A 23749-nucleotide genomic window follows, 5' to 3' on the forward strand; every position below is an offset into this window, starting at 1 on the left:
GTGGAGGCTGTGAAGGGTGACTATAAATAACCCCTGACACGCTGCCCTGCCCTGCTCTGGTGTCACTGATCAGAGAGTGACTCAAGGTTGATGGAAATCATGGAACCCCAGAATGGTTTGGGTTGGGAGGGACCTTTAAGCCCATCTAGTGCCACTCTTTGCCATGGGCAGGGACACCTTCCACTAGACCAGGTTGCTCCAAGTCCCATCCAACCCGGACTTGGACACTTCCAGGGATGGGGAAGCCACAGCTTCTTTGGGCAACCTATTCCAAATCAAGTCTCTCGCTGGTCCTGCTGTCCCTCCCCCTGGAATGCTGGCTGCATCCTACTTCTGGTGCCTCTTTGGACATCCTTGCAGGGGAGATGGTGACATGACAGGAGCCTCAGGTGTGTCTGTGGTTAGTGGAACACTGCTGGTGTTACCTGGGAGGGAGGGGTGGCTCCCACGCTCCTTTCAGGCAGTAAGTGCAGCAGAGGCAGCATCTACACTGGACGGGATCTGGATTAGGGATGGGTAAACAGGTTTGGATTAAGAAAGAACTAAACCAAACCTCTACCCAGAGGCTGAACCTAATCTAAAGTTTTGCTTCAAATTCAAAAAAAAAGGTTGGTTTTCCCACATTTCCCTCTATTTATATCTGATAAAATCTGTCCTTTGCTTCACTCTTCCTGCTCTTTTCACTTCCCAAGGTTTATCAACCTCCTGTCAGAGCCAAACTCAGGCATGAAGACAGCTGGGACTCTGAAAACTGCCTCTTTGGGGATGCCTGCTTAGTGTGCCTCAAGCTAAATAAAATGTTTATTTTTGTACATGGACAAATTAACTAATTGTACATGGACAAAAAAGCACCAAGGCAAGAATAAAGCCAGTGTTGTTAGTAAGAGCATCAATATAATACTTGAAGTCACTGCAAAAATACTGAGTATGACAGCAACATTAAGATGTCTCCCACTTGCTACAGCTCAGAGGTTTATTATTATCAGGAGTGCCAAGCACACACAACTGCCAGAGAAGCCAGCTGGAACCAGAGACATGGCACCTCAAACATGCCATGCTCTCTTGGAAGAGAAATGTTTAAGGATGGTCCCTGGATTAAAAGTGTTAGGAGAAAAGCAAGATGAAAGGGGCAGGATGGGGTGTAAATAAATAAATGGACAGATAGATACTGAGAACAATTTGTTAAATCCATGCCCAGATGTTCAAATCAGAACATAATGGGACAAGGATGCCTGGAAATTGAAATATGATGATCAGGAGAAGCGTGGGAATGGTAAGACCACAAAAAGAATAGAAAAACCATCCAGGGTTGATCCTGGAGTTCCCACAGAGAGCTCTGTGGAACACAGATTCAACACTGGAACTATATGCTTCCAAATGTCAGCAAGGATCACTGCTTTCACCATAGGTCAGGGAAGACACTGATGCAATTCCCTGAATCTGGAATAGCACACTTGGAATCTGCCCTGGCACAGCTCAGGTTTCCCAGCACTGATAGCAGGTCCCTGCAGCCCCTCCAGCCCCACGTCAGCACCGGGGATGTGACAGGCTGAACCTTCTGCAGGTGACACCTGACCCACCACCAGGGATTCCTGGGAACATCCCTCTGCACTGCCAGCCTCCGATCCAGGGAATTCTTTAAGCACACACTTAATTGTAACATGCAGTTTCCATTGATTTTGACAGGACATTTCAGTGCAGGATGTGCCCAAGAGCTCTGGGAGACTGACCCACTGCCATGGCACAGAACGGGACCAAAGAGCAAACTGAACCTAAAGATGAGCCAGAAATCAGAACCTCTTGGGATAAAACTTAACTACTAAGACCTTTACAGTAACATGACACTGCTTTCCAGTGATTTCCTAAGAAATGACTGGAAGGATTTCCTTAGTAGTTCAGAGTTTACAGTTACCTCTGCAATACAGTGTGTGGTACTCACATTTTTCCAGTGTCTGCTTTTCTGCAGCCGTACACTTCACCAAACCCCCCTCTTCCTATTATTCTATGTACACTAAAATCATTCATGGTCAGCTGCAAATGGGGGAAAAAAAAAAAACAAACAGAACAAAACCTTCATTTTTCAGCATTAAAAACATTACTGTAAAAACATCTAAATGTGTTGAGACACTCAACTACTGTAATTCATCAGCATTTATTGTGTTGGAAAAGGAGCCTCTTTTTGTTTATATTTCAATGTATTTGCAAGCATTACAGCGTGAAGTAGGAACAAGGGGAATGAGGCTGTTGTTCCCAAAAAACTGCCAGTCTTATTCAGGGCTACTTTCACAGCCCAAGCTGTCATGGAGCAGTGCAGAGGGACAAAGGCAGAGGCCAAGGGAAGGGGTCCAAAGGGTGCTGAGGCCACGGCAGGACTGCAGTGGGAGAGGGAGTTGGAGAGTGACTGGAGCTGCTAAAGAGCAGCAATTCTGGCAGTTCAGCTCCTTCAGCCATCAGAGAAATCCAAATTCTATTAAGTGAGGACAGGCAGAAGGGATGTCCAGACAAGAATAGTCAAGGCTGTGTCTAAGAATAGCAGAGCAGTGACATCCACCACCCTCCTTAATAAGGCCTTTGCAGAGAAGGATTCAAAACTGAACATTCTCTTTCCTGTACCAGCCTTTGACAAGATAAATATACTTGTAAGTACTTACATGAATATTTAGCTCTACGTTTTTCCATTGACAAAATCTAGTAAACTTGTCACTGTAAAAAAAAAAAAAGTTTAGAAGTTGTCTGAGACTATTGTGTAAAGTATTACAGGAAATGTCAAGACTCTGATATTTAAAATCTAGTCTGAGCCAGGGTGTGGGGTGGTATTTAATAAATGACAGCCTTCCTTTCACCAACTGTAATCTTACCCCCACCAAGAAAAACAATTCCTAGGCAGAGCACATTTTGTATTTTACATCCTTGTAAGAGAAAGAGAGCAGATAACCTTATCCCTGTAAGTGCTCAGTGTGTCCCCACATCTCTCTTGCAGATGGTTTTTAATTTTTAAACAACTACGTTTGGAACTAACAAACATTTAAATTACATCAAGAGAAAGATAATTATAAGAAAACAGAAGCAGCTCGATTTATGTTAATGAACCTCCATATACTCCAAGGAACATTTTAAACTCATCTTATCTTAAAATAGGAAAAACATCAGTAATACCACAGACTCTTGGAAAAAAAAAAAAAAAGCTGCTTATTTCTACATGAATAATTAAGTATTTATTTTCAGAGTAAGAAATAACAGTTTTATGGAGGCATTTTTACAATTATCACAGAATAGCATCAAACCAGTTTATAGAGTGGATTTGGGTGTTGCTGGGTGAGAGCTGAGCTTTCCAGACCCTGTCCACAGGAGCAGCTCTGTTCAGGTTAGAAGGGCTGCTCTACTGAACCAGGTCTGTGCCTGGAATTCTTTATTACACCTTTTCTGCTTAATTTCAGGTTCCCAGTCACGAACCACAACAACTGGGCCTCCAATCCCACACCAGAAATGGTCACTCGTAGAATGTCCCCCAAGAACCCAGTTCTGCTTTTTTAAACCTTTGAGCCCCAACTCCAGCACGTTATTGCTGTTATTGAGAAATCCATTATCTTTACAACTGTTCCACTCATACATCCTGACATTAATCAGGATATCACACAAGGCTGGTTACTTGCAAAGTTTGCTGAAAAACTCCATTTAATTAACAGGGCATTATTAGACATCTCTGGCCTGATTTTACAGCAGTACTGAAGGGATTTGGCTTCCCACTTCATCACATAATACAATGACAGTTCAGGTAATATGTCATGTTCATACCTTTCCATAAATTTTTGAAATATTTTTCCTCGGAGACTATCACAAATTTCTTCTATATATGGCTAAAAAGGGTGAAGAAACACAATTAGTATTTAAGCAGACAATAAATCGTTTTTGCAATCCCATCCATTACACAGAATTCTTGACAGCCCCACAGAGCTCCAGCCCATTCTGTGTTTTCCTTAAGAAGCCTCAATGAAACATTTAAGCTTTATTTGGCTTCCAGAATCTGAGCAGGTGCCCTGAAGTCAAAAATAAAATATCTTCATGAGCTGGAAAACCTTCAAGGTTTACCTTGGGAGGGGGCAGGGGGGCAAAAGTTCTCATCTCAAACGTATTTAAACAATAAACTGTCACCCCTGTGGAAACTGAACTTCGCAGAGCTGCTCTCTCATCTTTGTGGTGCTTCTCTCCTCTCTGTCCTTGCTAAGAGACCAGTACCTTCAATTCACAAGTGACTTTTCCAAGGGAAATCCCCTCCCTGGATGTGAGATAGCCCCCAGCGACCTCTACTTTCCCCCAGCTGAGACGTCACCCAGCTCTGAAGGCACCAGTTTGTCATTTCTCCTCATTGCAACAGCCAGAGCAGCTCACAAGCAGCAAGAGAGATCAGGCAGGGGCAACCTCCACATTTTTGCAACACATGAAAATACATCAGATTTAGAGAAAAGACATTTAAGCTTACAAACACCCCCATGACTGATAAGACAATTTCTCCAGTTTAGTCTATCCTGACAGGATGAGCATCTTCCTGATGTAAAGTGATTTACTCTAAATCATTTAATGGCTTAAAATTACAGAACTATAAAAACTCCTCTGTTCCTATATCAAGGTATAGCTTGCTTTTATAAATGTGCTTAAAAATATTATAGATAAGAAGAGTAATTTGTAATTTTGACTTAGAAAAGCATTTCAATCCCACTAGTACAGCTCAGAATACATACCAATCCCATTTATTCTGTCTCCTAAAATAATATGTACAAAGTCACTTACTGTCAGAGAACTGAAGCTGAACATTCACACTGTGAAAGCTCACCTGAAAAAGGTTGGCTGGCACTTGTTTCTTGGCTAAATGTGTTTGCACATGATCTACAGCTTGTTTTGAGAAAGGCTTTTGGAAGAGAAAAAGAAAGATTTCAAACAGTTGGAGACGTCAGGAGTTTCATTTCAGGTCACAGCACTGTTGTTCTTTTCCTCATATGGAAAACCACCGACCCCAGAATGAAACAATACGGCCTCCCCCAGGTATATTACAGTGAATATTGGTGTGAAACATGCAGAATGATCCAGTAATATAATTATTCTAAAGCAGGAAGGCAGGAGAAGGGAAGATGAGGAGGAGGGCGAGATAATGCTCCTTTTAGAAAACCATAAAAAATCCCATTTACAGGGACAGCTCCAGAGCCAGAAGCAGATGTGGACTTTTTACTAATAAAATAATGCGGTTTTGATGAAAAAAATGCTTAAACCCTTCACCCAAGGAAACAATCCACCAGGACACACCACCTTGGAAATTCTTCTTTCAAATAAGAGTAAATGAAACTGTTAAAGACACATCAATGGGCCAAAATTTCAGCTGGAGAAAATGCGTATTTTCAGTGACTTTAACCAAGCTGCATCTGCCACAACGTGGCACACACACACCTGGCACTCATCTAATCTTATTTTAAAACAGAGATTTCCTTTGAAGAAATATAAATGAGATAAATCTCCTGATACTTCCTTTGTGTACCACTAATAAACAGTTCAATAAAAACGGGCCCATCCTGCCAATCTTTACACCTCAGTACTGCAATTAAAAAAACAAAAGCAACAAGCTGAACTCAGCCAAAGCCAGAGCCGAGATTTCAAACAGAAATCCAGAGCTCTGCAAGTATTTGTAACGATTCCTTCAGCAACACTGTGAGTGAAACAGCAGATCTGTTGCATGATCCCTGCTGTCAGGGTACCCTGGGCAGGGGGAACTGGGAGGATACACACGTGGGAACAGGACAGCAGCTCCTTCATGATGTAGGTGTCGTAGATCTGCCGGCTGCGGGACAGCCGCTCCTCCTCTGAGTCCAGCTTCTCGTACTCCTTGATCTGCAGAAAGGGGACAGGGAGCATCAGACAACTTCCAATGATTTTTCAGTCATTTGGCAAAAAAAAAAAAAAAAGCTTTATTTTGCTTTATTATTTTCTTAATTAACACTTAAAGGAAAACCACCTGCAACACCACAGTTACAGCTGATCTGAGACTTCCCTTCTAGCTTGGAATTTTCCAGCCCTGGCACAGCTGCCCCAGGGAATGGTGGAGTCGCCATCCCTGGAGAGATTTAACAGATATGTGGATGTGGCACTTGGGGGACATGTTCAGTGGTGGCCTTGGCAGTGCTGAGGAAACAGCTGGACTCAATGGTCTGAGAGGGCTTTTCCAACCCAAGCAATTCCCTGATTCTATGATCACAGCACAGTGGGTACAATGTCCAAGAACGAATATATAAGGCACATTTCAGAATGTTCACATAGTTCAGCTACATGGTGAATTTGAACCCTAAAGGTGGCTAAAACACAGTTTCACAAAATATATCAAGTTTCCTCAGGTGTGCTCTAGGAGATCAGTGTGTTCCAGGTGAAACAACAGAAATCCCTCATGGTTCATTTACAGAACAAAACCTAACAACCAGTTCCAGAACAAAAAGTTCACCAAGTCCAAGAGCCCTTAGGAGCATATTTAGGGAAAGAGTTCTTCCAGGACTGACAGAACATAAGAACCATGCAAGATCTTTAGGGACAGGACGCAGCTCTGACTTGCTGGACGCTCCCAGCATCGCCATCTGAGGTTCTGGGATCCAAACAAACGTCCTTGTGCAGATTTGCTCCACACCACAGAATCCCAGAAACATTTAGGTTGGAAAAGACATCCAAGATCATAGAGTACAGTTATTGAGAGACAAACTGGGACCAACCCATCTTTGAAGGTGGAACATTAATTAAATTCAGTATCTTCCTGGCCGTACTCCTCTTGTTTGCTGATACGATAAGGCCCCAGTTCCACCCCGATTTGCCATCTGTGCTTCTTCCCTCTTGATACCAACTTATAATTAAAGTGATTCAAAAATGTCTTTGCTCAAGAAACACTTTTAATTAATGCAATGACACAAAATAATTAGAAGTATAGGAGGAAGCCTGATCTATATCTGATTGTCTTCCTTGAACACAAGCTCCTGCCCCTCAGTATTTGGTTGTTAAAGCTCTCAACTCTGCACCCAGTGCTGAGGGCTCTCATGGCAGCCCCCCAGCCATGCTGGACCCAGTCACCATTTCCCACCTCCCCTTACGGTGAGATTCTTAATGAAGAAACCCTTTGTTTTGTAAAGGTTTGGAGAGTGGGACAGCAGGTAACAAATGTCCTCACCAGTGATCTCCCATCCTGGCTGGGAGAACATCCCCCCACAGGCTGCCTGACACAGCTCATCACACAGGTGATGAGATCAGACACCTCTCTGTGATCACGCCCAACACACCCCTGACATCGTCAGGAGCGAATTTTACATGTTTATTAAAGACAACGTTACAAAAAATCCACAGCAGGAAGAGCTGAGTGTCCCACTTCTAACACACCCTGTCCCTGCCAGCACAGCTTCCACTCCTGATCTGGAGAGAAGGGAATGTCATCAGATACCCTGGCAACCTGCAGCTCTCCTCTGGAAAAGGAGCTGACAAAGGATCTCCTCAAAAACTGGAATCAGAATTCATTTGTTTTCAAGCACCTAGAAGCACTTTTTTTTTCTTCTCCTTTTTTTTCCCGTTTCCTTTCCCCCTTTTTTTTAAAATTCCTTTTCTTTTCCTTTTGAAACCGATCAGGATGAATCACTCATCCCGTTAAATGCCTGATCGTGACTCCAGCTGCAGTGATATGAAATCCCTGGAGTACGGAGCTCTTCTGCATCCAGCAATTTTTAATGTAGCAATGCACTCAAATTATTCTACATGTAATAAATGCAGCAAGTAAATCAAATATATAAAAAAAGGAAAAGCTCCTGGATCCGGTATGTCACAGAGGAAAACACAATGAGCCTCTCTTTAAATATCCTTAATGGGATTTTTCCAGAAGTACATGACAAAGCACTGAAATTCTTTTGAGGCAACACTTTGCTAATAACCTAAAAATATAATTTTGAATTGTTTCAGAGATAAAGAGGGAGCTAAAAATATCTTGCTAAACAATCTGGTACAACAGGCCTTTTTGGATTACTTATGACAGTGACATCGTCAGTGCATAAAAAGATGGAAATGATAGGAAAAGATCCATTATTGACAGCAGGTATCTGATCTGAGTGGGGGACAGTGTATCATGGAGGACTGATCTGCAAACTGATCCCAGCCATTTGTGCTTGGAGCCCACTGGCACAAAAACATTTAAATGATCAGCTCAGAGTAAGGCAGACAGAGCTATCCCAGGGAGCAGCTCTAATTAACCCTGAGCAATCAGGCATGTGCATGTCTGCACTGAAACCAGCACCTGGGAGGGGATTAACTGTGGGTTTAGTGTCACAAATGGAACAGGGAGTGAATGAATGGAGGGATGGGGCTCAGGCCGTGCAGCAGTGGCGGCTGGGGAAGGACACGGCATGTTCCTTGGAATTACTGGTCCTTTGGGATGTGCCCTGGGCATGGTGCCTGTCAGCTCCTTCACTGAGTATCTCATGACAAGGGAGTACAACTCATGGATCTAAAGCCACCTCTTGTGTCCCCCGTTGGAGGATCCTCTTACCCCTGTGCAGCTCTGCCACAGCAACTCCCAAAACATCTCACAGAATCACAGGATATGCTGAGTTGGAAGGGACCCACAAAGATCATCGAGTCCAACTCCTGGCCCTGCACAGGACCATCCCCAAGAGTATCATCCAAACACTTCTGGAACTCTGTCAGGCTTGGTGCTGTGACCACTTCCCTGAGGAGCCTGTTCCAGCAGCAGCTTTCTTCCTATCTCCCTCCCACCATGCCATGACACCCCAGCTGCACTCTGTTGGCTTTTCTACAGGTAAAAGGACGTTAGGGAAAGGCCTGAAGGGTTTGAGAGTGTCATCCCAACTCCGACAACTCTCCCAGCTCCTTTCCTACCAGCCCATGCAGCTGCTCAAAAAAAATGGGCAAATCCCATCTATGCTACTTGAAATACTTTTTAAGAGCCCTATACCAAATCAGCAAGTTGATTAAATATTCACACTGCTACACATGGACCCCCTCCTTCCCTCTCAGTATTCCCTGCCCGAGGAGGAGCAGGACAGCCTTCCTCAGCCTTGCTCCCTGCAGAGCCCCAAACCTCCCTCACTGGCCACTCACCTCTTCATAAAACTTCAGCTGGGGGACAGCTTCATCAATCTCATTCATGCAATAGTCTTTAAAGAGCAAAAATCCTGGAAAGAAAAACAGAAAGATCAGAAAAACTGTCTCATTACGATGATGACTTGTAAAAAGGCACACAAAACCACCCAGGTACCATCACGGGCTGTAAATACCTGTGTGAGCATCCCCACTTGCCAAGGTTTAGGATGCTGATTACCAGGCAGCTCTTCATTCCCATCACAAAGGGATCCCAAGCCTCCCTCACCTCCCACAGGTGTATTAAGCCCATTCCCACTCCTACGTGCTGAGGATTTTATGAGGCACTTCCATAACGCACCAAAATATCCCATTCCTCTTCACAGACCACATTTTCTTCCTTTTTTTCCCCCCACTGAAAACAAGACATTATTCATGTTTGGGGTTTTCTGGAATAGATTTACCTAAATTTTATTGATAAAACACAGCCTCTTTTGCATTCCCATTTCAGAATTACCGGTTCATGTTACCTCTAATGGGGTTTTATTGCACAATAAATTACACCAGAGTTTTTACAATTCCTTTGCAAGTAATTTAGAGCCTGACCCCAGCAGCCAGATGATGAGGATCTTCCATTATGAGCATTTTAATGCAGTCACAACCTTCATCCCATGGAAGCACCATCTTTCCATGCCTCTGAGCTGGCACCTGCTACCCTGGTACTTCACACAGGGATCTGTGTCACAGGGGTGGGCTGAGAACTGGGTGAAGTCACAAACGTCCCCATCACTGCCAAAACCCACCAAATCCACCCAAAGTTGCCCATCTCCCCATCCAGACCGTGCCCCTCCACTGAGCACACCCCTCCTTGCCAGCCTGCGTGGCATGGACCTGGTTTTGAGGACAAAACGTGCCACTTAGGGACCTGAAACAAACTCCTTATTTCACACATGATGGAACCAGCGGCGGCACGGAGCAGAATCCTGCTGAATGGACTGAACTTTCCTTGGACAATGAACCGAAGAAGATTGCAGCCGGGTAATTAAGAGACTGAAGAGTGGCACAGACAGCGCTGAATGCACTGAAAGAAAAATCCCTGGCGTGGTCCCAGCTCCTGGCTGGGGACCAAAAAAACCCACAAACAACAAAAAAAACACAACAACAAACCACAAAGACAACTGTGGGAGGAGTGTGAAAATATACCAACACACATTTCCAACAATGCCACGCCAAACATTCCAGCCCCGCTTAGTATTTTCCAAACTTTTTTAATTTAATTATGGCAGAGAAAGAAAAGGTTCCCAAGCCCAGGGCACGGGGAACAATCAGAGGCTTATGCTGCCGTGGGATACACTCTGCTCCTCCCTGGGGCCCTTTGGCACTGCAGTGCCATGTAAAAAAGCAGATATTCCCAAAATTTACAGGCTGAGAGAACTGGGAATCTTCAGCCTGGAGAAGAGAAGGATGTGTGGAGATGTCACAGCACCTTTCAGTATCAGACGGGGTCTACGAGGAAGTGGGAGAGGTACTCTGCATCAGGAACTGGACTGACAGAACAAGGTTTCAGACTGAAAGGGGGGAAATTTAGGTGAGATACAGGGAAGAAATTCTTCCCTGTGAGGGTGCTGAGGCCCTGGCACAGGGTGCCCAGAGAAGCTGTGGCTGTCCCATCCCTGGAAGTGTCCAAGGCCAGGTTGGACAGGGCTTGGAGCAACCTGGGCTAGTGGAAGGTGTCCCTGCCCGTGGCAGGGGGTTGAGCTAAATGAGCTTTCAGGTCCCTTCCCACCCAAACCATTCTATGATTCAAACAAATCCGATTAGAGCTTAATGTTCTCCGGACTGGAATTGTTTCTGTTTCGACCTCCCATTCTGTCAACAGATCCTGCACTTCCCTTGCAGCACAAAGGAAATCTCCTTTACTGCTGCTCTTGGATTGAGTGAAAAACGATCAGCCAGAAACTGCAGCTCTCGGATAATGGCAAAACGAAGTGACAGATGCAGCATTGAGTAAGTGACAGGAGTTTTAAGAAGTTCAGGGAGAACTGACGAAGAGCACAATAAGCACAGTTAACGACACACAGAAAAATAAGCCCAGGAACAGAAAGCAGGAATTAATAAAATGATAGCGTTAAGTAACAGCTAAAAAGAACCAGCAATTATTTATGAAATAAAGATGCTGACAGCTTTGGCTTTAAAGATTCCTTCTGCTATAACTATATAATTTCTGCAACAACCAGATCACTGGTTGTTAAGGGAAAAGAAAAATATTTTTTCAAAGCTTTCTCTGGTAACAAAGTGATGGATGATATCAATAATACATACACAGTGCAAGGTAGCACCCAGCTCCCAGCCTCCTCCTTCCCAGCCTCTGGACAACTATTTTTCCCATTATCTTGGTACAGACAATCTTAGGTTAAATTTGCCAAATGCCACAAATTGCACTAAGACTAATTACCAGGTAAAATGTCTTTAAAGGAGGGGTAAAGGCCACTCTTGAGGTTTGCAGCTCAGTCTTCAGCAGATGCTCACGAGCAGGTAGGGAGGGGGTGAGGAGAGCAGATCCAGGTGAGACACCTCACCTGTAACCGGGTATTCCCAGAGCTGATCTCCAACCAGATGAGGTCCTTTTCACAAGCTTATTTAAAGCCACCTGTTTGCTAGCAGAGCCTTTTAAAAAAATAAATAAATTCCCCAGTGTAGAGCCCTATTCTTACAGTTTTAATAAAGAAACACTGCCCTTTCAGAGAATCCCAGAACTGTTGGAGTTGGAAGGGACCTCTGTAGATCATTCAGTCCAACCCCTCTGCCAAGGCAGGGACACTTGGAGCAGGCAACATAGGAATGTGTCCAGGTGGGTTAGGAATGTCTCCAGAGAGGAGACTCCATAGCCTCCCTGGGCAGCTGTTCCAGAGCTCTGCCACCCTCCATGGACAGTAGTTCTTCCTCAGGTTGGGGTGGAATTTCTTGTTTTAGTTTATGGCCATTGCTCCTTGTCCTGTCACTGGCACCACTGAACAGAGTCTGGCACCATCCTCACACCCCTTGGAGATATTTCTATGGATTGATGGGATCCCCTCTCAGTCTCCTCCAGACTAACCAGCCCCAGCTCCCACAGTCTCTCCTCATAAGGGAGATGCTCCAGACTCCAAATCATTTTCATGGTCTCCACTGGACACTCTCTAGCAGCTCCTTGTCTTTCTTAAACTGTGGAGACCAGAACTGAATCCGACACTGCAGATGTGGCCTCACCAGGGCCACTGGCTGGGATTAAAGCTACCTTCTCAATTCACAGTTCCCTGGCATTTTCCTGCCCTGCTCCCAGTGCCATGGCAGCAGGATTGCCTGGTCAGCAGGATGGGCAGGCATGGAGCCCCTGTCAGCTGGGAATGGCTCTGCCAACATCCCCCAGGACAGCAGCCAGGAGAGCCAGCACTGCATCTGCCTCCTCCAGCAGTCTAAAGGTCGCCTGCATCCACAACACCACCTCTCCATCTCCACCAGAATACCAATTAGCTGAGAGCATGGAATAATAAACAAAATAAAATAATAATGAGGAACTCCATCATAAAACACTTGGAGAAAATGACTTATCTAGTTCGAGCTGGAATTTTATGAGTATCTGATTCAAATAACCTGTTAACAGGAGTAAATAAAAATCTTATTAAAGCAAACAGGAGTGACTAGGTGAGAGAGCAGAGCTAAAAATAGCCACATTTAGCCCCAATACAAGTGTTCACAATGTCACTGATTGAAAGGAAGCTGCATCTATTTACAGCAGGCCTGAACGTGGTCCAAAATGCTGATGTAGACTCTTTCTAGTAGGCAAAATAGCAAATTAGAGAACAAAAATACCAAGCTGTTTCCAAATCCTAACGAAACGTGCTGTGTATAAATACGGAATCATGACAAACAAAGAAGTAGTGACATCTGCACCAGAGACGGGCTCGTTTCCCGGCACTGCAGCCAAAGGCTCCGGCTCCAGGCAGGAAAAGTTTCAGCACAAGCCAATCAGGAATGTGGCTGGTGCTCTGCAAAGTGTGCAACACGGGGCTTGTCCCTGCTCCGGGCGCTTAAAGGTCTCTGACCCAAGTCCCTCAAAGACCTCTCCTGATCTTACAGGGCTGAAGTAACAGACCTGTCAGTCACAGTAACAGGTCTGGGTCATAGACACAAACATTAGGGGGAGAGGTCTACTATTAAATCATGTGAAAACTGTAATTCCAGCCAGGCTGCAGCTGTCACAGAACACCCAATCAAGTTCAGATCCTGCCCCGTACTGAACACATACTCAGCTACCACAGCACAGGGTTATTAACACCACTAAGTGCTCCAGAATAGAGAGAACCATCCATTTCCTTCTTCAGGAACAAAGAGACTTGCTATTACCAGGGCAAACTGCATAGGAATCGTGCTTTGGCAAGGACCAAAGCCACAAAAATCCTCACAGCCCAGAAGGCACCACAGATTCCACTACTTTTCTTTCCCTAATCTATTCTTTGCTAATAGAGCCTAATGTTCATTCACTTTACATTAAAAATAATACATCATAACAGACTGAAACATATTCCTGTGCATACAAAGCAGGATAGAACAAACTGTATTTCATGAGAGGATATGCATCCAATGGTGAGGGAGCACAGAACAATTTCCCCAGAACAGAATCAAATTGAGCTCAAAATTAGTCTGCAAGTTGCCAGGTAGCTTGTTTAATGACGTCTAGAAATCATTATATGAAAATAAGCTTTGGCTAAAAGGTTTTAAGTGTTGTCAAAGAAAATCCTTATTTTCAGGCATATTTTCCAATAGCTTTTCACCCAAGGAAATCATTAACACTTGTTCAAGCTTGGGCAGCCCTCTTCCCATATTGCCAGACCTGTGAATGCCTTAAAGTCCTGCAGGGAGAGGAGGAGGAGAGCTGAACCGCTTCTCCAGCATGGATGTTTGGGACACAATGGAGGAGTATGCACAAATTCTGTGTCAAACCTCAAAGGCCTGATTGAACATGCAGATTCCAGTCAACTAAAGTCGAGTATCAAAGGCATTCAACATATCAAAGGTGAAAGAAAAATTAGGGTTATATATAAGAAAAAGATGGTCTAATAGCACTAAAAAAAGGTATATAAAAACATTTTAACTTTTAAGGACCACTAAAGACAGAACTGAAGCATTTCATTTCAATCAATCAGTTATTGCAAAGCACACGAATAAATTCCTCCAGTAAAGCTAATTAAGGAATACACAGCAGTTGAGCTCTCCTTCTTTCTTCACTTGTAAATAGAAGAAACTCCCACCCCTTTGCAACTAGTATTAGCAGCTCCAGCAAGCTATTAGCAAGCTAACAGGCAGGAGCAGCTTAAAAACGTCATGGTGGTGGACTGTTATTTGTTGTCTCTGTTCTTTCCCCACGTCACAAGGATATTCAGACCCTACAAAGGACGTGACAGCTGTTATTTTCTTGATCAGTATTTTTCCATTACACACCATTTTAAAATTACTTATATAACACAAGCCAATATCCCTTTATTGTTGAAAAATCACACTTTTCCTTCCGACATGCTCCAAGCTATGAACTTCACTGGGAGCTGCAGTTCTGCTCTTCTGAAAGGGCCCAGATCCATGAGTGGCTTTTGGTGGGGAGCAAGGCAATGGGATCATTTGATGAAGACATGGAGTAATTCCACAGCAGAAAGGTGGTCTCAAACCCCTGATGTCAGTATTTGCCTTAGGAAGTTCTGCTCAGTATCTGAACCACGTAAAGAGCCAAACTGTTCTGCCAGAGCATCAAGGAACTGTTGTACTGTGGTCAAAATCAAAACACAAAGCCAGTAGTATTCAGTTAGTAAATACACACAGCACTTAGGTAAAGAGGAGCAAAACCACTAAAACAACAGTGACAGAGTCCAGTTGATTTTCCTGCAGGAATTTCTGAGCTTCCTCTAGTTCATTTTGGCACTCTCAGAAAGCTGCTGTGAGCTGGAGGCTCAGAAACAGATGGTTCTGCTGCTCTTCACACTCCTTCCCCTTTTAATCACAGAAATTATGGGCAGAAGTATCGAGAAACATTCAGAAACTGGTGTGCAGACTTCTGACCCCACCTATCCAATCTCCACAGACACCTGTAAGAGCAGGTTATTACAGCGGTGTCGGGGAAGGGGGCCAGGACAGAGGGAACCAGCTGCCCTCCAAGGGTCCTGCTCTGCTCCCCTCTGGAGCCTGGGGATTCAGAGGCCTGACAGTGTCCATCCCTCACCTCCTGACAGTGCACCAAGTGACGTTCTTCTCCAGCCAGACCTTGCAAACCCAGACCAATTCCCCAGGGAGTTGCCATGTGTATTATATCTATGCTCTTTTATAGGACAGATATTGGTATGGAACAATAGCAGCATTTGAAAATGAATGCATGGGATAACTGATAGCCAGAGCTCTCCAGCTCCTCTGCCCTGTGCCTGCCTGACCGCTCCATCCCTTAAAAGCACTGCTGAAAGTGAGAACACTTAATAGCTCCAGTAATTTAGATTCTACTGACTCTGCTGCTGGTTCCTGAGCTGTTCTCCTGTTACTGATGAGTTATCCCACTGAGAGGAATAAGCAGTACTGGCAGGCCCAGAGAATCTGCTCTATTAGTAATACAGAGCTATGCAGGTAAATCTCATTAAAGTTGTTATTATGCCATGATACAGACATGGAAAACCAATATTTCCCTATTTCACAGTGGTGTTCAGATGCTTAATTAGTCTGTGAACTGTTTCAAGACACACTGATAAAATCTCCATGGGAGTGCAACCGTTTCAGATTGACTGAGGAATTGCTGGGTGGGAAGAGGTGGAAATCAGGATTGTGGATGAACAGTGATGGTGTACAAGGAGAATATTCCACCAGAAAGGGACTAAGAATGCTCATGTGAGTACAAGTGGAGAAAAGCACTACCTTTGGCACAGTATTAATCAAAGAAGCTCCTGAACTGGAAAGGACCCACAAGGATCATTGAGTCCAGCTCCTGGTCCTGCACAGATACTCCAACAATCCCACCCTGTTCCTGAGAGCGTTGTCCAAATGCTCCTGGAGCTCTGTCAGCCTTGGGGCCATGACCATTCCCCGGGGAGCCTGTTCAGTGCCTGACCACCCTCTGGGGGAAGAACCTTTTCCTGAGATCCAACCTGACCCTCCCCTGACACAGCTTAAAGCCGTGGCAAACGGAGCTGGGAGAAGAGGCTGGAGAGCCACTGCTGCAGGAGACCGAGGGCTTGGCTCTGCAGCTGTGGGAGGACTGAACCAACCACCCAGGGCCCATCTGATCCTAAAGGAATGAGTTTACCTAAGAGCTTCCTGGGGCAAATCAAACACACCTATGACAGGTGCACAGTGGGACCACTGCCTGGGGTGTGTGTGTGTTTGCTGGAAGCTTCACTGGAAACATCCAAGAGAAATGTCATTCAAATAATTTATAACTTGTTCTCTCTCTTTATAGTGATATTTGTTAATATTCTCTTCTTCTCTCCTATGATACCGATTCAGTTCAAAATTTCCAGTCTGCCTGGAATTCTTGACAATTTAACCCCAGAACTGTGTAACTGCACTGCTCTGCTGAGATAAAGACTTTTTCTCCATGCCTTAAATCTTCCAAGAACTACACTGCATATAAATGCAAATATACCAGCATATGTAAATTATCCATTATGTGACGTTCCAGATGATAGGATATATATTTTTCCTATTTTAAAGCTTAGATTTAATCTGCAGCTCCCCTGGGAAATCACACAACCGAGCATCTTCAACCCCCCACAAAGGCAGGCAGGGGATCAGGCTGCAGCCCAACAAAGAAATGCTCAATTATTTATCATCAGAAGAAAAACCCAGATGAATACATGCATTTTGATAGTGACTTTGGATACTCTTTGTCCCTGACATCAAGACAGACAACTACAATGCACATAAAATCTACAGTGGGAGTTCCATCAACATCCCTCTAAACAATCTCCAATGTAATTCATGCCAAGCACCACTTTATTTTACCACAAAATAAGAGGGTTTTGAAAGAAATGTAGCTTCCAGTAACACTGAAATTATGACATAAAAAATAGATCATAAATCTAACACTAATTTGGTGAAAAACACTGAAAACAGCAGAACAGGCAGAGTTTTAGAAGGCTCTGAGGGTGGATTTTCTCTCTTTCACTATTCCATCCCATTTGATACAAGCAGAGAGAATGGTGTAAGGAGCAGCTCCTCTGTGAGATGTCTCACATTAACGGTTTCTGTTTCGGTTTGCAGTCACACAGTTTCCGACATCTACTTGTGGTTTGGGTTCTGTGTTGTTTTCCACTGATCACAGAACTGTGCAAGGACAGCACAGCTTCAACAGATCCCTGAGAGCCTCCTGCAGACTGTTCACAACCCAAGCTCCAGTCTCAACTTGTATTGAAAATAAGAAATAGCACAAGAAAGAAGATCAGTCTTTAAACAGCATTTTAAATGTCATTTTTTGTTCATAAAGCAACTTCCTAATTTTGGTGGTGTCTGCTTCTGTGTGGTGGCTGCCAAGTCAGAACCGGAACCCCAGAGAAAAACCACTTGAACAAACAACCTGGCTCCTTGATTTTACAGAAAACCCACCAAGTAACGATTTTCCCTGCTATATGGCTGCACATTATCTAACATCAAAGTACCAGAATAAAGCAAAATTATAGCAGTGCTACAAGTCTCATGACACAGCTAAGAAAAGTCATCCCTGCTCCCTTCACAGCCAAAAACTCAGGTGCTTTTCTTTATTCCCGACCAAGTTTTATTGCCTTCATTGTTATTTCCTCAGAGGACTATTTAATTAGTCCAGAATGCCAACAGCACATAGATCTTCTGCTTAAATTAAACAATAGCTTAAATAATGCTCTAGGGAAGCACTTTTCCCAGCCTGTTATTTTTAGGCAGCTCGGGGAGTGCAGTGCACTGCCACATTGCCAGCACAAAGAGGAAGAGCAAGAATGTTTTTCTCAACAGATTTTAACTCCTTTCTAATGATTAGCACCAAAGCTCTGAAATAATGAAATGAGTCCACAACTAGAGAAACAAGCAACAGAAAGCATGATTCATTGCCCCAAAAAACACCTCTGTTGCTGTTCACACCCTAGTTTTGGGTTGGTTTTTTTTTTTTTTTTAACAGAAAGTTGTCCCTGACCAAGCTGGAGGAAACAGCAGCCAGAAGGGTCAGGAGCATTTTTCCCCTCGAGCTGAGGCAGAAAAGTCCCTGTGCAGAAGGATCTACAAAATAGAGCAAACGCTCTGGAAGCTCAGCTGAAGAGCTCAGGACCCACAGGGTGTGTGCTGAGGGGAGCAGGATGACAGGAGCAGAGCAGGAGCCTCCAAGCCCCTCACCAGCTACGTGTGGGTAGGAGGCAGCAGTGGTGCAGATGGCAAAATGCTCACCCTGGCTGGGAAGGCCTCCAGCTTGGAGCCTGCTGGTTGAGGAGGATATGAAAGACAGTGAAATGAATCACCCAAGAAAGATCATCCCTCACTATGCAAAAGTGGATGGTAAATAGGGAAAAAAAAAATGTTTGCAACTTGTTACACGACACCTACAAGTTGGTTTAATTAGTTCTTCTACAAGTGATGAAAATAAGGATCCAGCTTCAGGAAGGAAAAAAAATGCAAGTTACTTCCTAGGCTAGGTGAAAAACTTACACTTCAGCAAGACCAGCTGCTGAAACAGCTAAAAGATATCCTGTTCTCATCCTTCCCAAGACCCAAACCCAACGGTTCTGCAAAGAGATAAGAAACTAAGAGGGGTGTAGACAAACCACCATATCTCACCAGCTTCAAGAGATGAGAGCAGCCTATTTGCCTTCAGGAGGGAACCAAACAGTCATCAGAGAAGCCAAGGCTGAACCGAAGCAGGACATGAAGCTGTAGGATGCTTTAGCATCACATCCCAGGATTTCTAATCCAGCTTTATTCCCTCAGGAATTCCCTCACAGGTAGATGCAGTTTGCCTGAAAGCCCAGCGTCAGACACAAGAGTCACTGAACTATAAGTGGCAGCAAGTTTGCTCCAAAGCATTTAAGAACCAACAATCCTATTCTGAAGCAACATTATGACCTAACTGACTCCCTTTAATGCCCCCAGTCACCCTGGCTGCAGCAGACCCTGATCTGCCCTGCAGCCACACTCCTGACAGCTCATTTCCCACCTGCCCTCTGAGAGCAGGGGCTCTCTAAGGGTGCCCACCCTGCAGGACAAGGGAGCACGAGAAGGACTCCACATGCAATCTTAATGCAGTTATGGAGTACATTCCACACATAAATTATGGATATTGGGATACCAGAATCTCAGAATGGTTGGGGTTGGAAGGAACTTTAAAGCTCATCTCATTCCACCCCCCTGCCATGGGCAAGGACACTGTCCACTAGACCACCTCACTCCAAGCCCTCTCCAACCTGGCCTTGGACACTTCCAAAACCATCTCAAAATGTCTCTTTTTCTAAAGAAACCGATAATCTGGTGTTGTAGCAAACAGGATGTGGTAAGAAGAAAACCAGCTAAGGTGGTTACGCACTCGGCTTCGAGACACGCTGTACTTCCCCAAGAGGCTTCTGCTGGTGGAGGAAGCAGCTTCTGCAGGAACAGCCGGCTGTGCTGGGCTGGCAGTGCTGCCAGAGCTCTCGTCTGGGTGCTCCAACGAGCTTCATGTCCTCTGACTCATCGGGCCATTCTTAGAGAGTTCAAGATCATTCTGGAGCATCGCTCCAGCAAACAGCACTGCCAGCGTCAAGAGATGAGGGCAGCTTATTTGCCTTCATGAGGGAAAAGATGTAAATAGAGAACAGATGTTTGTTTATGCAAATATGATTAAGCCTTCAGGCCATTGTCCCCCCTGATGAGTTTCCTGCTCTTAATCTGATCCTAAAGGTTTTGGTTTCCAAGCCCAAGCTGCCTGTGTAGTTGCACACCTGAAGGAAGTGGCAGAGAGGAAATTTAGGCCAAGCTTTGACAGTGGGACCTGGAAAGCATTGACTCTAAAAGGATTTTAGGGCTCATTAAAGATAAACACTTGCAGATGATAAGACCAGCACCATAATTAGACACATCCATAGGGAAACATCCACAGGAACACTCTGCATGACATCAGAGTCCTTGTATCAGACAGCTGATCAAAGCCTGGGTTTACATTTGAAAGGATACTGAAAACCAAAGAAAAAACAGTGACCTGGAGCTGTGAGGAAGAATTTATGTCTGGGGGAAAAAAAGCTTAACAGTCCTCATCTACAGCACTTGCCAAGCTAAAACCAAGTAGCACGACGCAGTTTTATAGTCAGTATGAGAGGATACAGCAGAGCATACTGGATGGCTCCTCAGCTGAGGAAATAACGGCCCCGAGGAGCTGGCAGGAAGGGATGAACCAGCAGAATCACAGCTCAGAGATTCACTGCACTCGGGTTCATTTAGACTCCACCCCACACCTGCACGCCCAGGACCTGCCCTACCTGTGGTCTGGCCACATCCCCGCTGTACAAACAGACAACAAGCAGAACAAAAAAGTGATTAGACTTTTAATTACCTCCCCATATTTCTTTTCACCAGCCTTTTGCATAATGCTTGCCTAAAACTGCAGGTACTTTACCACAAGCAATTATGCTAATGTCTGGAAACAGAGCTAATTGAATGGCAAAGAACACGCTAGAAAATGCAATAAAATTTAAATGAACAACCACAGTAAGGAAATAGAATATTTTTCAGTGCAATGCCAAGTCTGCTGTTAAAAACAGTCGTGCTTAGCTTTAATCTTCTTTTTAATTCCATTCTAAATCCTACTTCAGTTTCAGAAATAACTGAAACTCCAGCAAAGCAGTAACAGAACTGCTCCTTCTTTCCAGGTTATCCAGGACAAGTCCTGCTCTGACAGTACCAGGGGAGAGGAGGGGAAAACCCCTCCTCTCTGCACAGCTCTAGCTCTGCAGCTCAACATCTGGGCAAGAAACTAATATGTTAATGAAACTCCAGGCTCTAAAATTCCAGGTTCAATGGCTACTACAAACATGAGGGAAAGAAAGGAAAGATCTAGTCCTCCCAAACTTCCAGCTACCTAATTATAATTGCTGTAACTTATCAAAATAACTGCAACAGTCCTGTTTTTCAGAACCAACTGGTAATGAAAAGCATTCAATTACATAAATATAAATATCTATTACATAGAAGTTGGCCAGTTGGACTTCTTTTTTTTTCTTAGAGAGAAAAAAAAAAAGGACTTCTTCATTTCACTGTCCCCAAACATGCTCAGTTGAAGCCAGGCTGTGTTTGGTTGCTTAAAATTCCGCTTATTTTGCAAGTGCCATGCTACAGCAAAATATTAATGATTCAGCACAGGCATCTGAACTGAAGCACACACTGAGGTGTCAGTGCAAGCAAATGAGGTATCTGTGCATTTATGTGGTAAAATTTTTGGCCACAATACAAAGTCATAGTTTCATGCACACATAACAGATCACACATCAGCCCAAAGATGCCCCCGTGTCACCACCTTTCCTAGGAAACCAGGTACAGCAACACTGTGTTCACTGCAGTCTCAGTGCATTTCAGACAGGAATAAAAACACTGACCTCCTTGAGTCTTCCCAGCCTAATCCTCATTTTGCAAGACAGGAGCAGCTGTGCTGTCCCAGCCAACCCACTCCGCAGATCTGCTGGACAAAGATTTCACAAGCCCCTCACGAGATCCATTCCCTGCTTTACTACCCACCCTGCTACTAAAACAGGTTTTTTGGTATCCAGATTTTTTTTACTTGAGACATTAAGCCTCTGGAAAATGGACTAACCTCATCATTTCTGCAACAGCTTCTCTGGGTTTGAATAATGTTCAACCTCACTTCTCCCTTTTGCCACCCACATCACACCCTATTTCAATACTTCCCTGTAGGTCACATTTAACAGACTGCTCAGCAAAGTCTGCTCATTCCCACTGCTCTTTCCTGGATTCTCCCCAGCAGGTCCATGTATATTTTGTAATCCAGTGCCAGAATGGACAGAACATTCTGCCAGAAGAGGATTATTTCACATGCCTCACTGGCTACAACCCTGATTTTATATTTAGTTGTGTGATACAGCTGAGCCAACACAACCCAGGGCTCGTGTCGCAGCCAAGTCACTGAAACACATCCACCCACCCCGAGGTTCTGCACCCTGTGATTGCTCCAGCACAGCTGGGGAGGGCACTGCTGGATCTGACTGTGGAGCACTGCAACTTTCCCCTTCTGTGGTTTACGGAGTGTTTGTAACTCTGCCCTTGTCCTCGGTGTGGTCACAGCACGTCAGCAGGACACAGGGGTTCCTGAGCCCTGCACTCACAGTTAACTAAAACACTGATCTCTGACGTTCCTGTGCAAACTCCCTGGATCCAGCCTTCCATGGAATACTGATCAACTGCTCCGCAAGTCCACTTTCCCAAAGTTTCACCCCCAGCACAAAGTGGTTTCACCCAGGCCACATCTCCCCTCGTTGTGAGCAAGAACATGACGTCAGAGGGTCAAGACAATACATCTGGGATCTTTCCTACTCCCGCTCCCTTATGAACAGACTCATTACCTCTGTGGAGGAAAAAAAGTTTAACTGATGTGACACATTATATTGTTGACAAGCCCATACCAAGTAATATAATTTTCTCTTTGATGTTTCCAAATAATTTAATTATTTTCCCTGTAGTTTTCCAGAACCTGAAGTTGACAGATTGCCTTGCTTCGTCTTCTTCCCTTTCACAACATTGTGTTTTATTGAAGACCTTTGTTTTACTAAGTCCTGTTCCATGGTTCTTCAGATCATCTACAGCACTGATTTCTCAGCAGTCATCACAGAGAAATGTAAAAACCAAACCAATCTTTAAAATATTCACGAGTAACATTTGATTGCAATAGGACTTACCAATTTTCTGATGAAAGATCTTGTCAAAGGTTAATTCACCCCTTTCCTCGAGGTATTTCTGCATAACACTGCGGATACTGAAGGAAAAAAAAGAAGAAAAGGAAAAAAAAGAAGAGTTACTTGAAATTGCTTTTTTTAAACCAGACCTTTACCATACTTTGAAGAAAAGGATCAATGAAATGAAACATCCACGTAAAAGACTGGACAAGCTGGATGAATGAGCTGAGGGCAATGAGGTTCAAACGAGGTGAAGTGCTGGGTTCTGCCCTTGGGTCACAACAACCCCACTCAACACTCCAGGCTGGGGACAGAGAGGCTGGAGAGCTGCTCATCAGAAAAGGACCCGAGGATGTGCCCAGGTGGGCAAAAGGCCAGTGGCACCTGGCCTGTACCATCCATAGTGTGGCAGCAGGACCAGGGCAGTGCCCGTCCCTGTGCTGGCACTGCTGAGGCACCTCCAGTGCTGGGGACAGTTCTGGGCCCCTCAGGACAAGAAACACATTGAGGGGCTGGAGTGTGTCCAGGGAAGGGAACGGAGCTGGGGAAGGGTCTGGAGCACCAGGAGAGACTGAGGGAGCTGGGGGGGCTCAGCCTGGAAAAAAGGAGGTTCAGGGGGGACCTTCTGGCAGGAGGGGGGAGCCAGGTGGGGGTCAGGCTCTGCTCCCAGGTAACAAGGGACAGGATGAGATAAAACAGCCTCAAGCTGTGCCAGAGGAGATTCAGGTTGGATATCAGGGAAAATT

At 44.6% G+C, this 23749-nt stretch overlaps 1 protein-coding gene across 1 annotated transcript in view; it reads right to left on the minus strand.

Moving 5' to 3' along the window:
* The window catches only part of GRK3 (G protein-coupled receptor kinase 3), a 65906-nt gene that overhangs the window by 25630 nt on the left and 16527 nt on the right, over nucleotides 1–23749 (minus strand). Inside the window, exons 2-8 of the mRNA XM_064674866.1 lie at nucleotides 23007–23083; nucleotides 9124–9197; nucleotides 5776–5877; nucleotides 4832–4906; nucleotides 3796–3857; nucleotides 2652–2703; nucleotides 1940–2031 (exon numbers count right to left, since the gene is read on the minus strand). Of these exons, the coding sequence (XP_064530936.1) occupies nucleotides 1940–2031; nucleotides 2652–2703; nucleotides 3796–3857; nucleotides 4832–4906; nucleotides 5776–5877; nucleotides 9124–9197; nucleotides 23007–23083 (534 nt within the window). The remainder of the gene's footprint in view (nucleotides 1–1939; nucleotides 2032–2651; nucleotides 2704–3795; nucleotides 3858–4831; nucleotides 4907–5775; nucleotides 5878–9123; nucleotides 9198–23006; nucleotides 23084–23749) is intronic.

The sequence above is a fragment of the Pseudopipra pipra genome, chromosome 18 (assembly GCF_036250125.1).
Source record: "Pseudopipra pipra isolate bDixPip1 chromosome 18, bDixPip1.hap1, whole genome shotgun sequence".
Classification (NCBI taxonomy): domain Eukaryota; kingdom Metazoa; phylum Chordata; class Aves; order Passeriformes; family Pipridae; genus Pseudopipra; species Pseudopipra pipra.